Raw genomic sequence first — 15,249 nt, forward strand, 5'->3', positions numbered from 1 at the left:
TAGATGACGGTGATAGTGTAGATGTCAATAGCTCAGTGGTAACTTTGGTAGATGTAATAGGATGGTTTTGAAGCTTGTAAATTATGTCTACACAGTGGCTATGCTATAATTATATGCGAAATATACATGCGTTACATGTGTCTCGAAGCTTATGGTTTGACCGTTGAGCCGTGGAGCAAAACCATCCAGCAAAGCGGCACTTGGCCGAATACCCTCGATATGCCGCTTACAAGTATAACCTTTTTGGCTTTCTAACCTCATAGTCATGTGAAGATATTATCATAGATCTGGCGATCCATAGTCGCAATCTGTCAACTTTTTGTTCAACTCATATTGACCCAACTCATAATTCTGGCGAGACTAGAACCATTAGGGCATACATTTTAAATTCAAACAACAAGCGCATCATCTGAAACTTAGCTTGACATCTAAGCCTTGCCGTTAGTTCTGGGCGTCTTTCTCTGACTGCATTCAAAGACGGCATATCTTGATGATGGCGGGGCCGGCAGTGTTAGCTTCATTGGTCACAGTCTTGTTGCAGCCGGTTAGGACAACAGAAGGCCGACAAGCAAAATACCCAGGAAGCTTTATCAAAGGGAGTGGCAGGGACAAAGATTGTAGGTGCGCTTCGTAGCAGCTGTTTTGCCGGGCATGTCTGTTTTCTAACCTTCAACACAGACCTTGCTGGCATCCACAGCGTCACCGCCTCAACATCCGCGGTCGTTGTCTGCGAAGCTTTTGAACTATTTCTTCAGCCACGGATATTATTACTTGGGCATACGTGCCAACTATCCCGTGTACGGAGCCTGCTCTTGTATCGGTGAGGGTTACTGTCGGTGTTAATGGAACGCCACCAACGTGGTCGTGGGGCAACTCATCTTCCACTTTGCCGCCGGCTATCGCGGCGGCCAATGGCCGAGCAATCACTGGTTGTTGGTCGAATGATTGGCATTGCCGTTGCTTCTGCCATGTTAATGCAAATATAGGGAAAAGGAGACGAGGGCTAAACAACGAGATTTAGCAAGATGCCTGTGGATCTAATAGTTTTTAATGGCAGTGGTAGTTGGACAAGTCACTTAAAAGCCTGTAGACCTGTTGTAGTCAGCGTGCCTAGTTGTCGAACTTTTCGAGGTTGGCTGAGTTGTCACAAATAATGCTTTTTTCCATCCCCAGATTTGTACCTAAAGTCTAGAATACTGCCGTCTTTAGGTGCTGGGGATCATTAAATTCTCATCCATTCACTTAGTCACTGCAATCCCTTCGATTGGTACATTCATATCGACCCTTGCGCTGGCTGATGTGCAACTCTCTACCTCCGTATACATATTTATGCCATGTTTCCTATGGATGAGTTTGGTGGACGCTAGTTCAACGGTAAACATTATTGTGTAATCTACTCGGATTTAGTAATACCTACATCTAACTGTACCTGTAGGCCGCGCTATAAAAAGAGGGAAATGAAATTGGCCAAGCGGCTTGATGCCCTTGTATCCTCAGCTGCCTTGCTTTGCAGACATCTCATATACAGCGTTGTTACTGGGCTGATTATGCAACTCATTCCTTGAGGGGGGATCAGAAAACATCTCCTGTGTTTGAAGCGGAGGGACAGCTTGCCCGTGGACTATTTGTGTGGACGGTTTTGTCCACGGACGCCGGCACCTTGAGAGGGAGAGTCCAAATTGGCCTGCTGCTGCTGCCAGCCGTCCCCAGCCTCTGTTGTGCCAGGATATACTGGTGGAGAGCCGTGTGGTATCGGGCTCACTGTGTCCATGGCACTTGAGTATGGAGATGCGCTCGGCACGCTCGAAGGGTAATGGGGAGAACCAAATGGAGTTGTTGATGTTGCAACTTGAGGTGGTTTGCCAACGCCATCCGGAATGGGGACCGTCGAAGACATTCAAGGAGGTCCGTTTCCGGCTGGAATCTGGGAGGCTATTGGCGTTTGTGATTTCACAATGTCGTTTCCTCTGTATCCAAAAGTAATACAACAGAGCGCAGGCAATGACGATGATTGCGGCTGCGCCGATGGCGACTCCGAATATGGCTCCTGAAGGGAGACCACCTGAAGATGATGACGAGGAACTTGCCGAGCCAGACGAGTAGCCATTGCCCGAGTTTCCGCTTCCTGAGCTTCCACTTGCTGAATTTCTATTCCCAGGGCATCCACTGCTTGAATTGCCATCGAGACCTCCGCCCGAATGGCCCGGTACTGCACCGGACGATGATAACCCAGCCCCGTTCGCAACGCTTTTGCATATGGCATTGGCTGCCGAGATGGCCGATACAGCAGTGCAGAATAGTCAGCGGCAAACGTCTGGTCACAATACTTTGGACTGTCTGGTCTTTGCCTATACCGTCGGCCACAAATGCGCCGCAAGCCGCCTCAATGCAGTTGAAAGCTCCCCACATGATGGCATTGGCGTTCAACGGCTGGCACTCACACGCCGTGTCCCCGAGCTTGCATTCTGTGGACTTGGTGACGGCGCTGGCAATGAATCCCGTCTCGCAGGAGTTGACGATTGCGGTGCGTTTCTCGAGACGCCTGTTGACTAGGTCTGGAGACGGAGCTGCGGTAATTACTGGAAACGTATCAAAGTCGCGTGCAGGAGTCGGGGATGAGTAGACAAGAATTCGGCTTGCAGAAATCGTTTGAAGTAATAGCATCACCGTGGAAACCGGTCGCCACGTTGAGTTGTCGTTGACTTCTCGCCATTACGATCAGCGTCGCATGTAGACAAGGCAGTTTCGGGATGGGATCTTGGCGGCGATAGCGATGTACAGAACAGATCACAGATGTAACGGATGAAATAAGAGAACAGAATTGTGCGGACAGAGTAAAGTACGACCCTGGCAGCTGACATTAAAATCCTCGAAACGCCCAAGGCCTCTACCCCGTACACAACTTTCCATATCTTCTCAGCTCGCTAGCCGTTTTCATGACCATGTCGATGCAACAAGGCTCCCTGGCTAAACTTCGCTGATATGGCATCTCGCCTATGTAAATGGCAGTGGCTGCATTAGAATCAATGGCCGCGCTTCATTTCCGCACCGTTTCTCATCCTTTATTAGACAAGAAAGCCTGGGACTGGGTTTCGCGAGCCGCCTTTGCCTCGGGGGCTTCAGCCGCACGTGGGCATGGTGTTGCAATACAACCCGAACAGTGTTAGTCGACACTGTAAGGTTTGGAGAGAAGATGAAGGGAGTAAGATTATTTTAAACTTGTTTAAAACGAGTCATGTATGTCGGAGACAGTCGGGGTTTAATCACCATCTGCTGGTGTATACGTAACTCGGAAGAGGAACTCAAACGAGTTGCTCAGCCTTGCTCTGATCTCATAACTCCCCTCCCGACATACCAAGTTGCCGATTCTCCGAATTGTGGCTTGAGCTCGCTAAAATTGCCCACGGGGTGGACACCGGAGAACCAGGATTCAAAAGCAAGCTGAGCCTGACTGCCGAAAGCAACGATGCTCAGACTGCACTGCTGCCAGGGCCGAAACGTCTGTCTTGATCAGCGTTTGGATAATTTCTTTCTTTTCACATATTTATGCGCTTCAAGGATTCATTCCATCTTCTTCTTTTGATGGAGAATTGGGGGTTGGTGTCCCCAGGTTCTCACCTTGTTTCGACTTTTTGTCTTGCAGCCCACAAAGTTTAGCTTCAAACAGATCATTTAGCGCATACATGATAAAAGACTGATTGTATTCTGGATAAAGTATGAGAAATAAGTCAGTATTTTCCCAAGACATTCGGCACTGAGTTCGTAAGAAGAAACGTATAAGTAGATTTGTCCGCAGGATGCTTCTCATGTAGAACAGACTTCTGATCCGGGTGTGCGGCGTTGTGTAAGATTTCACAATATTCAATTCACATGCCAGGTATTAATAACTTGAATCTCCTTTTGTTTCGTAACCCAGTATCACTTGTGCACAGTCTATGTGCTATGAGTCTCTAGGCAGCTCGTAGGAGCTCCTAAAGACTTGAAAAAAAAAGGTATATGCAGTTCGCTGTCGCGAAAAGGAAGAATAAAAAGTAATACGTTAATACTTATAATAGCTCTAGGGTAACCAATAATAATAATAAAAATGAGTTAATAAAAAATACCAAAAAAAATATATATATATATTCATGTAAGACATTTAGCACTCTATTTTAGCCGTACCTAGGCCAGGGAACCGTAACTAGCCACGCAATAGAAAAATTTACCAAAGAACTAGTAAAAGAATAAACACCTTATAATGGTTTAACCTCATCCCGGAGGGGTAGAATAAATATAAATAGATTTCATTACTTGTCAAGTTTTGTACGATAATTTTCAATCGCGTTTAGTCATTCCATTTGCTCATTATTGCTTTTATGTCAAGAGAATCCGAGTCAGTAACCTCTTCCAGCCGACCAGCATCGACCCGCCTGATCATATCGGCATGCGCCGGACTCCTCGGTGTAATTGTATACGGGAACTCCTTCGGAAAGCAGGCCACTCCACAGCCGAGCTCCAGCTCCACGTCAATGTCTCTACCTTGCTCATCGACGGCCTTGCGAATGTCGAAGGAGGCGAGAGTTTGCGCGAATGTGAGATACAGAATGGTATCCCCCACATACCTCCCGGGACATAACCGGCGTCCATAGCCAAATACGTCCAGACGCGGGTCGCGTTCGTTTCGTGGCTCTAGCTATCTTTCGGGGTCGAATTCACCCGGCTTTGGGTATACCTCAGGATCGTGTAGGAACCACCACACGGCCGGCATTATGATGGCCCCTTTTGGGATACGGTACCCTTTACATACCACCTCTTCCGAAGTAGCATGTGCCAAACCTAGCGGGATTGCGGGCGACCATCGGTATGCTTCCTTAACCAAGGCGTCGACATAAGGCAACCTTTCACGATCAGAAGCAGCGGGAAGCTGATGTGGCCCTAGGACCGAATCAATCTCCTCTTGAGCCTTGCGCTGGACGTGGGGAAACAAAATCATGCACAGGACAAAGATTCTCAAGGCAGTGACAATGGTGTCCGACCCGCCCAGATACATGACCGCCGCAGTGGTCTTTATCTCGTCCTCGTCCCGTGAAGTCAGTGCCTCGCCTTGTGTTGCCTCGCGATGTTGTTCGACCAGCCCTGACACAAACGACTCCCGCTGAATGCCCGAGGCCATCTGACTCAAAACAAATTCGTATGGAACATTGGCCATTTTTTGCGCTACTTTGCTGAACTCCTTGGCAGTTTGCTTAAAACCAGCCCCGGGGAACCAATCCGGCAAATACTTCAGAGCCGGGACAATATCCACGGCCCAAGCCCCGGGAACAAGTGCCAACCCTAGCTGTGACGCCGAGAGCTCGATCAACTCGATAAGGGGGTCTTTCTCGGCCTTAGTAATCGTGTAGCCATAGGTGACTCTTAGCACAGAGCCGCCGGCATGGCTACGACATGAATGGTAATTAGCTGGGTGTGCAATTACGGATTTTGGAGCCCCGTTTGACGTCCGGCATGATTGCCTCGAGCTAAACTCACTTTGCGAGATGCCTGAACAGGCTACTTGGGCCATTGAGTACCTGAAGTAAATACTTGCGTGTTGCCAGGTCTTGGGCGTCATCAAACTTGGAAGCCGAGATCACTGTACCGAGATTCTGGTGCACCATTTTTCGACAGCGCCGAAAACGCTTGTCGTCTCCCCGAAGAACAAACAAGCGTCCGTATCCGCAGAGATTGTTGGCGAATTCCGACGTTGGCCGTTCCGACGACTTGGACGACGTTTTTGTGAGCAGCTCGTGTGCCGCATCTCTGTCGTGTATGAGAACAATGGTCTGGCCGAGCACTCTGACGGAACTAACTGGACCGTATAGATCCTTGTGCGCAATCCAGTGCTGATACTCGGGTCTACCACTGGGCGGCAAGTCTCTCATGTTGCCCAGTATTGGCAGCCCCTTGGGACCGGGAGGGAGGTCATGGGTGCGACGTTTTCGAAAGAAGATGAGATAGATGCAGTACGTGACTATGGTGAAGCCGACAACTGTTACCAGCGCGTTTGTCATTGTGCAACCGGTTGTGAAGACTTGCGATGGCACTTGATGCGGCTGGGCTCGGTTACGAAAATTAGCAATGACTGGTGGTTTGTGGCTGTTCAAGCTTCCAAGCAGAGACAGACAAACTGTGTAGCTTAGTTGACTCGATATATGGAGCCATTCTTTGTATTTTATAGGCTCCTGGATGAGCGGCCCCGCGAATGCCTGTCAAGCATTTCACGGTTCAAACCGGTGGGCTGGCGTCGTTACCGGTGGTACAGCAAGTGTCAGGCTGCAGCAGGCTGTGGGTGTATTAATCCTAACACGAATAAAAGAGAGCCGTCACGCTATGGTCGAATGTTGCCACATTCTGCATGTGTTGGCACACCCATTTGGTTTGGATTGCTTGTGGGTGGTGGTGTTGTAACTTGGCAGTACGTCTGACATGGCAACTTTTGTCGCAGCGTTTTTGAAGATGGTATAATTTTTCACTTAGTTGTTCATCAATGGGCTTACGAATTTCTTTGGAGACATTCATCCCAAAAGCAATGCTTCATCCATGTCTTTCTTACTTGGATATTGCAACAGCCAAGAATGAGCTGAGTCTAGCCGCCCTCAGGAAACCGGGTAGGATGTCGAGGATGCGGTAAGAGGGCATGTGACGCAAAATCCAGCTTAAATCAGAACACGAGGTCGCACAAAGTGGGCAGTCATATTTTCTGACATGGAGATGGAGACGTGTGTGCAACGGGCATTGGTTGTCTTCTCCCTCCGCGTCACATCACGTCTAATCGACAACATCACAGCAGCGTGCCATGTAGATGTAGATGTTTTAAATTACTCCGAAATCGGCCCAGCGAGTATGAGGACACATGTCTTTTCCCAGGGGGTTATTGAAAATATGTCATTGCACAAGCCAACTGATTGGGGCGCCTGACTCGGGGTAGCTAGGACATCTGAGCTGGGCTCTTGGTCGGCCCAAGCCCGATCCTATCGGGTATATGCTTTCAAAAATGTCTACGTACCCGGACCGCAACTGATTGCCTAAAGAGTGAGGTGGCCGCGGTTGTAACCAGTCTTCATGTGGTGGCGGAGGGTGGATGGTTTACGGGCCAATTAGGACCAGGATAAAGTGAATCAAAAAATTTGCAATGAGATTTCCTGTCGACCCTGCCGACGACTAGAAGTACTCTAATTCCGCGAAGGTTTGAGCCAGCATAGGGTTTAGGTGAATCGGAGATACGTTGACTGGTTTCTTTTGACATCCGTCGAGGCTCTAATGCTCTCTTCCTCCGCATACTTCAACACTTCGACACTGGTATGACTCATCGCATGAATGGATCAACCCTGTACAGGATCAATTCGGATATACCGCCAGATACTCCTCATGCGTTTGCACTGCTCCTGCGTAAACTCCGTCCTGCATTCGCTAAACGTCCATGTCAGCAAGCCATCCGCCATGACCCAACATCCACTCAACTTACTCAGAGGTGTAGCTCATATAATTATGGATGGGATCAAGGCCCGGAAGACCAGGACAGCTGTTTTGGCCACGAGGGCAGGTGCCCAATACTTCGCCCATGGTCTCATTCATTGCCGGCGTGTCGCTGACAAAGTCACCCTTTTCCTCATCGCACCCGCCTTTGAAGGTATGCAACAGTCCTAGCCAGTGACCAACTTCGTGAACCGTCGTCTTGCCCATATGATAGGGGGCCTTTCCACCGGGTGTGGTGCGTGACCCGATTTTGCAGCCATCCACGTTGAACGCTGTGCCAATATTGAGTGCGCCTCTCATGCCAGGAAAGGTGCAGAATCCGCCGTCTTCGTCCGGGGAGTAGTATAGATTGAGCGTCTTGTAGCTGCCTTTTCTGTATTTGCCGTAGAATTCAAAGGCTATCTTTTCGTCTGGGTCAAACCCCGTGGGCATGGAGGTGAGGTTTCTTTGCAGTCCCCTGAGAGTGAAGCCGATGTGGCAGCTGGAAAACCCGTCGTTGAGCACCTTCATTTGCTTTTCAACAATGTCGTCCTACGCGTGCGGTCAGAAAGCTGGATTGTGCGTGTTCAAATAGAAGTCAGGGGGTGATTACGCTGAGCCAACCACCTTCGTATGTTTCGTTGTTGGCGAAAAGGGTGATGTAGGTTTCAATGTTGATCATATCCTTCGCACCGCAGCGTCCTGTTGCTGCTTCTGACCCATTTCCGCGACGAGGAGCTGTAAGAATGCTACTTGGAGCCTGGCTACGGCCTGGTGCGTCCGAAGTGGTAATATCAGGCACGGTACCTGCGATGGCTGTGCTAGCCAAGGCAAAGTAGAGAGAAAATGGATAGAGCATGGTCGCAGCACTGTACTCTTACTCTTATGAAACAAGATAGGGTAGGAAAGTGTAGCGTTGTCGATAACTTGGGATTTTGTATTCTGAAAGATGAGGCGGCTGGAATGCTATTTATACCTCTTTTACTGTCGTCGAACTGGAGAAGTCAAGTGTCGAGTCAGTTAGATAGTACAGATATAGAACCTTCATCGTCACCTCACTTGGCAGGAGGTAGGCGAAATCGCCATAGCCTGGTCTGTGCCCGTCTTTTGCGATGAATCAAGCCTCCATGTCGCAGTTGAGGCCAATGGAACCCATGCGACAGGGGGCTTGTGCAGCGGATATTAATGCAATACTAGAAAAGGGGGCTTTGCGAGTTTGCACACTGGCCCACGGAGCAGTGATGCATGAAGTACCAGGATTATCGTCGACTACTCCTTGGCTACCCCGTATATTTGCGGAGTCTTTTGGACCAAAATAGCTTTTGACTCGCGCTACTCGCGCTACTCGCGCCGTGAGCCTTCACTTACATGCGTCTCTCCGCAAGTATTCGGGTCTTTGGCTTCGCCTATGGCACGCGCCGGTGGGTACTGTATCCGAGGACCCTACTCGTACTATTTCTACCTCGAATATCTTTATAAACTGGTCGTCTTTCAATATGTGCGGATGCGTGATAATCTTGCCGGGTAGGTCAGTGGCTGGTAATCTTGGCAGCCCAAACAGGAACGCTCTCCTTACTTGCGACATTCATTTAACGCTCATTTTCAGAATGCGAATACGAGGATTCATTTGATGAGGACGCCACTTATAGTTAGATCCATCTTTGCATAATCGGCCTGTGCCCCGGCCATTCCCGGCATTGCGGGTCTAGTCTCCTCGTCCCTTGCATCAAAGTCTTGGAATATCTTCTTCTATATACTTCATGTGGCCCCATCCAAGAAGACTCCTGCTGCTGCCTGGCTTTTCCTCCTCGAAGATGTGCTTTGGGGTTCCCATTCACGTATATGATGACTAGTCTGAAATTTCATGCTTTTTGAACTCGGTCAACTATCTCTATTTGCAGCGTGACAGTTTCGATAGGCACAGTTGCTAATTCATCCAAAGATAGGTTGTAGTTGATGCATTTCCTCTCATGGGCCTGTTGCACCCCCCCGGGGGGGGGGCCTTTCAGCTCAACATTATCCTCCCATGCGTTGAGGTTGGAGTTGCATATTGGGCAGCGGTGGAACCATTCTGTCCGCCTCCTTGCGTCCGGCTGACACGCATATTCCCTTCCATCCTTACTTTATAATGGGAATATGGGGCTGTCCTGACTAAAGCAGAAATTAGCGGTAGAAAGGGGGATATAGGCGGCGCGTGAGAGACGGGGTGGGCATTGCGACGTCTCCAAAGTATCTTCCAAGTAGCCGACATACTACGTAGTAGGAAATTTAAGCTTAGTTCTAAGCTGATAGGGTATCGATTAAGGGCAGTAGATAGCGAAAAGTATTTGACAAAAACAGGTACCTGGCTATAGCGCTCTGCAATATAACATACTACCAGACGGTTTATCATGTATGCTTGTGGGTGCGCAAATATATTCTACCACAGGCCGGACGGGACGAGCTCCCAATGTTCCGCGTCATCCATCGCACCATCCCCATATGCTAGAGCGGTTATTCCCTGGATTGTCCCATGTCTTGAGCATATATTGTTACCAGGTTTGTATGCTTGGATGGGACGAGACGGCCATTCTTTGCCCCGTGAAAACTCTTCATATTGATAATCCATGAATAGCTTACTCGGAGGCTCGTATTCGACGTCGGAATTAAGAAGCGGGCCACTGACGTAGCTCTTTTGCGGCGGACTGCCGCGAGTTGTATAAAAAGTCGAAGAGGCCTCTTGTACTGATACTTTGATATGCTTGCAGAATTGAATACGGTCTTCAACGAGAGTTTATTCACCCGGTGCCTGCTGGCATCTCACCTACGGAACACTTCTGCCTCCCTGTTTGCTGCAAGGAGATATTAAATAACACGGTCCGACGCCAAGCTCCTATTCAAGTCCATTCTCTCGGCGTCACGCAAGTCCCCCTTTCCGAATGTAGACGCCATTCCGCCCAGTAGGACAAAATAAGAATTCAAATCGATGTAAGCTGGCTTCCAATCACGGACACCCTATATTTGCGCGCTGTAGGCATCGTCATCATAGAGCATAACCGTTCGAGATGATGTGCCACGATGGGTATTGGGTTGATTTAAAAAGGGCTCAGTGAAGGCTTGGAGCAATAGCTCATTCAGCTAATAACAGTCTTTTGCATCAAAGGTCCTTGGTTTTCTGACAGGCCTCGAGGGACCGGATGTCTCTATAAATACAAGAAGTCGCTGAGTATTATGCCCTAGGTCCCGTGCGTGTAACCGTGTGACAGTGTTATGATGGGTAATGGGTTGAACTATTGGGCCGTGGCAAAACAAAAAAAATTCGCAATAGGCCTCCAGCTGAGACTTTTCAAAGCTCTCCTGGTTATCATTTGGTATTTATCCCTGTGAATATGCGACCTGTTCAAATATTCCGGGGCTTGCAATGTCACGATTGACAGCTTTGGATCGCATTGGATGTGGACTTGGTGCTCGGTTGTATCTGTCGATTTAGGAAATTGAGGCGTTTTGTATGGTCGGAAGTCGAAAGACATGCAAAAGGTCACTTTCCAATTGAACAGGCCATAGCTAGGAGGAGTTTGCTAGCGAGCTTCTGATTTGAACCTTCTGGATGACGAGGCCCGGCTAGATGGCGTTCTATCCAATGTAAGCGAAACCACAAATCACAAGCAGCTTTGATAGCGTCTTTTTCACGTCTTCCGAGAGAAATTGATCTACTTGGTGTGGTTTACTGTATAAAGGTGCACGCCAAAAGCCTGGCCTATAGCTGTGCACTAATAATAAGGTTAGTAGATGGAATATATGATATATTTTCTACTCTTACTAAAAAGTGCCAAAAAATAGCGACATTAGCTTCTAATATTAATCTCTTGTAGTGACATTTTCAATTAAGAGGATTTTTATCTCGGGGTTAAATTATAGTTGCTCAAGTACGAGAAAGTACTCGCAGGGATTAACATTGAATCCTTATTTGCACATGATCCAGATAACAAGACTTTTGAAGCCCACCTCCGTAGGTGCTCAGACTATCGGCCCTATCACATACTACGTGGAATCCAAGAGCTCTAAATGACTTTCAACCAAAAGCGACCATGATTCGCTCGACGATATCATGGATCTGAGACCCTGGCAGAATCTTTTGGCCGCCTAAACAGAGAATACCCTCACCGACATCATCATCGTCGCCAGGACCGGGATGTCTGTTGCAGTGTTTACAGTGTTTGCAAGTGGATCGCCCATGTGAGCAGATTGTAGAATGCTTGCAAGTTCTCGGCAGTTCATTGATGACCGCATTACACTCTGTAGTGACGCTGTATTCGCCATCTCCATCAGGCATGGGCATGCCGTCAGGAAACATGATGGTTCCTCTTTTAGCACCGAGTTCGTACTCGGGCCAACCCGTGCGACCTGTGTCGTCAGCAATGAAGCTTGAGCCCGAATTTCCGTTGGAGACTACGCTGACAAATGATGGCGCAAAACTCGGCAAGAAAAGACCCATAGTTGCTCATATCAGGGATTTCATAGTTGCTATACTCGTAGGCCGGGAGAAAGGCATTTTCATCAACGAAAACGTGAATACTAAGGAGTCTGTTGTTCTCTGCTGGCACAACTGGCTTCATAATTTGAGCGACTCCGTGTCCCGGGATAGTAACTTTGTCAAGGACCATGACCTCGCTGTCGGCAGTATCGAAGTGCTTATGGATCAGCCGAACACTAACACCCCTGGGGACATTATGCTTTTCAAGTAGCTCGCGAAGATCTTGAAGATCGCGGGAATGAACCTCTGGTGCCTCCGCAACCTGGCTAATTAGGGGCAGGCTGTTGTAAGTCATACATGGTACAAAATTGTCAACCAAACACGCCATTGTGGTACCGGAGAAAAAACGGCAGGAATAAACGAGTTGTATAATCCAAGTTTTGACTAAAAAGAAAATTACGCTTTGTCGAATTTGAGTTGGAACCCACGAGACCATGACAGCTGGGATGTGTTTATTCACGTATGCTCCGGCAAAGGACAATAACTGGGATACCTGGAATAATATGTTGCTACCACCATGTTTGTAGTGCTGCTTTACCCCTCAGTGTTGACCCCTCTGTGATGGCTCGTCGGGCGCTTTGTGATGGCCCGTGAGTGTTGTCCGGCATGTATATGTCGTTATGTGTCTGGTTACTTATTGGTTAGATGTTCCGGTGAGAATGGCGGTGTGCAGATGCGTCAAGCGGACCAACAAAACAGCCAGCCAAGCAGGTCCAAGCAAGGTAAAAAAGCCAAAAACATGAGCCATGCACTGGCTGCAGGCTGGGGTTTCACAACATGGCCAACGTGACATGGCACAGTCTTGCCAAAGTGCCAACAGAACAACAACTACCAACAGAAGCAGGCCGAGGCTCCCATTGAGGCAGATTATGGCGGAAACTGAGATGTCGGATTGGCCTCTGGACAGCTGTTATTGTTGGGTATCCGCGCATCGTGTTTCTGCCTAGAGCATCCTGCGTAGTTTTTGATGTATGGCTGGTTCAGTGTTCAGTTAATTACGTCGATACACTTGGCAACTTCGATGCTGCTCCCCGGGCCCTCAATTTGTCCGATGTGGATGGACTTGGATCGAGAGGGTTGACAAACGAGGGTCAGGGCCGCGACCTCCTTGCCTCCTTCACAACACGTCGTGGCACAGAGTTCATTTTCCTATTTTCAACTTCCCTCGCCCTCCAAAAATCCGGCTCTTTAAATCGCATCACCCTTACCGTTTTTTTAACTGTGAGGCATGTTGAATTCTCAGGTTGGTTTGATTGAACCAGTGGCACAAAATTTCGGCGCGGGTGCCATGGGGCATAATTGAAAGCCAAGCTCAACCACCACCACCACTCCTCAGACCAGCATTGGAATACGAGAAGGTAGCAAGCGCGTCTGGTCTGTTCTTAACCGATGGTAGTGTCCAGCTTTGGGATCGAGTCTGAACCTTCTGCTGTTCGCCGTACGCTGCTGCAAAAGAAATGGAAGCTTCTCCCGTAGGAAAGCACTCACCAGCACCTCAGCTGGCCACCATGGACGAAGAAGAAATTTTCGACAACATAGACGGCCGCATGCATGGACCCATGCCCGGGTTCATAAGAAAGTTCTTTGGAAAATCCCCCCATACTCACCGAGACGATGGACGGGAGGTCCAGTCACTTGCTCCAACCCCCGACAGTTTCCTGCACTGGTTTTCAAACTTTGTATCCGAGAAATCCGATGCTGACCGAGCCTCGTGGCACGTATTCAGAAACACCGTAACGGCGAACCAGGAGCAGACTGACGTGGGGACAAGTCTCCTCCTGACTATGCCTCCATCACCAAACCCGAACGGCCAGATCAGTTGGAGCCATGTCCAAGTCATTGGCCAATTCAACCACGATGACGTTGGTTATCAAGACGGACTGTTGCGTCTCTGCCAATCCGCCCAGCGAGTTTTTGCTAGTCAGCCGATCCGACTCTTCCTCCATGGCTTTTACATACGTGGTTCACTGATCGAATTTTGGCTCTTTGATAGATCGGGGTTATATTGCAGCGAGGTATTCGACGTTCAGAAAGATTTCGATCAATTGGCTTTCATTGTGCTTAACTACGGCCAGATGACCGACGAGCAACTAGGAAACCTAAAACTAATTAAGACTGACGAAGAAGGAAGCTACATAAGTATTGAGAGTGCGGCAAAATCAAATTTGGAGAAACTCTACCTAGAATGCCAACCGATTGCCCGTCGTGAAGACCTCGTCGGGACAGGGACAACCTGCTACCGTGCCAAGCCATCCGGCTCGAATCACTGGAATTACGTCTTGAAATTCAAATGGAGATGGGCCAGACACCGCCCGGAGGACGAGCTACTCAGGCTAGCCAAGGAGAAATGCGCCACAAGTGTCGTCTCCCTCGACTATTACAAGGAAATCCAAAGTACAGCAGATTTGCGCGCGGGTCTCCGATGGGGGACACATAGAAAGTTTTCCAGCGAGCAGCACTCGGGTAGCAGACACAAAGGCGTTGACGACCTGCGTCAACCGACCGGACTAGCCGCGTACACGGAGGAAACCGACAACTACTTCCAAAACCGTATTCTCACTTGTGTCCTTACGTCTCCTGCCGGTAGACCACTTGACACGTTTCGATCTCCATTAGAACTGCTTCAAGTATTCCGTGATGCTATCCAGTGTCATCGATCACTCTACCAAGACGCCAAGATTCTTCACCAGGATGTCTCTGCGGGGAACATGATTATTCTGGATAATCAAGAAGGAGGGGGACCAAAAGGGACGCTGATAGATCTTGATTCTGCCATACATCTTGAAGCCGACTTGGAACGTCCTCCAAGTATTACTGGAACTAGACCATTCATGGCCATTGGCGTCTTGAAGCACCATCGTCACACTTACAGACACGACTTGGAGTCTTTTTTTTATGTGTTTCTGTGGATAATTGTAACCAATCGCGCCGACGATCCCCCGGAAGCGAGCAAGCTCCGCCAATGGAGCAATGGCAACTGGGACGAACTAGCTGCACGCAAGTCTCGCGATGTGGACTGCGATGGTTTTGCAAGTATTTTGGGGGAGTTTCCTGTAGAGTTTCACCCCCTAAAGTCACTTGCCGAAACAGTTTGGAAGATATTGTTTCCACTGCGAGATGGGACGATGTGGATTGGCACTGATACCAAGGCTGAAGCTGTGGACAGGCTCTATGATCAAGTGATTTACGCTTTTGAGGAAGCAATAGTTGGTCTTGGGTCTCTCGAGTAGTAGTGGCTATTAGAGATACCCGCTTGGGGAGGT

At 48.8% G+C, this 15,249-nt stretch overlaps 4 protein-coding genes across 4 annotated transcripts; 2 read left to right on the forward strand and 2 right to left on the reverse strand.

The window, feature by feature from the left end:
• Nucleotides 1–4,672: 4,672 nt before the first annotated feature.
• Nucleotides 4,673–6,029, reverse strand: J3458_020195 (uncharacterized protein; the record flags this gene model as incomplete). The annotated part of the gene is made up of 2 exons (XM_007817069.2): nt 4,673–5,417; nt 5,509–6,029. The coding sequence occupies 2 exons, from the start codon at nt 6,027–6,029 to the stop codon at nt 4,673–4,675; spliced, it is 1,266 nt and encodes a 421-aa protein (XP_007815260.2).
• A 1,450-nt stretch (nt 6,030–7,479) lies between these two features.
• J3458_020196 (uncharacterized protein) lies at nt 7,480–8,332 on the reverse strand (the record flags this gene model as incomplete). Its single annotated transcript, XM_007817068.2, has 2 exons — nt 7,480–8,025; nt 8,087–8,332. The coding sequence occupies 2 exons, from the start codon at nt 8,330–8,332 to the stop codon at nt 7,480–7,482; spliced, it is 792 nt and encodes a 263-aa protein (XP_007815259.2).
• Nucleotides 8,333–11,783: 3,451 nt separating this feature from the next.
• On the forward strand, nt 11,784–12,197 carry J3458_020197 (uncharacterized protein; the record flags this gene model as incomplete). Its single annotated transcript, XM_066121899.1, has 1 exon — nt 11,784–12,197. The coding sequence occupies one exon, from the start codon at nt 11,784–11,786 to the stop codon at nt 12,195–12,197; it is 414 nt and encodes a 137-aa protein (XP_065973074.1).
• A 972-nt stretch (nt 12,198–13,169) lies between these two features.
• Nucleotides 13,170–15,216, forward strand: J3458_020198 (uncharacterized protein; the record flags this gene model as incomplete). Its single annotated transcript, XM_066121900.1, has 1 exon — nt 13,170–15,216. Exon 1 carries the CDS (start codon nt 13,444–13,446, stop codon nt 15,214–15,216), a length of 1,773 nt encoding a protein of 590 aa, XP_065973075.1. The 5' UTR covers nt 13,170–13,443.
• Nucleotides 15,217–15,249: the final 33 nt, after the last annotated feature.

This window comes from Metarhizium acridum (assembly GCF_019434415.1).
Source record: "Metarhizium acridum strain ARSEF 324 chromosome Unknown scaffold_572, whole genome shotgun sequence".
In the NCBI taxonomy this organism is placed as follows: domain Eukaryota; kingdom Fungi; phylum Ascomycota; class Sordariomycetes; order Hypocreales; family Clavicipitaceae; genus Metarhizium; species Metarhizium acridum.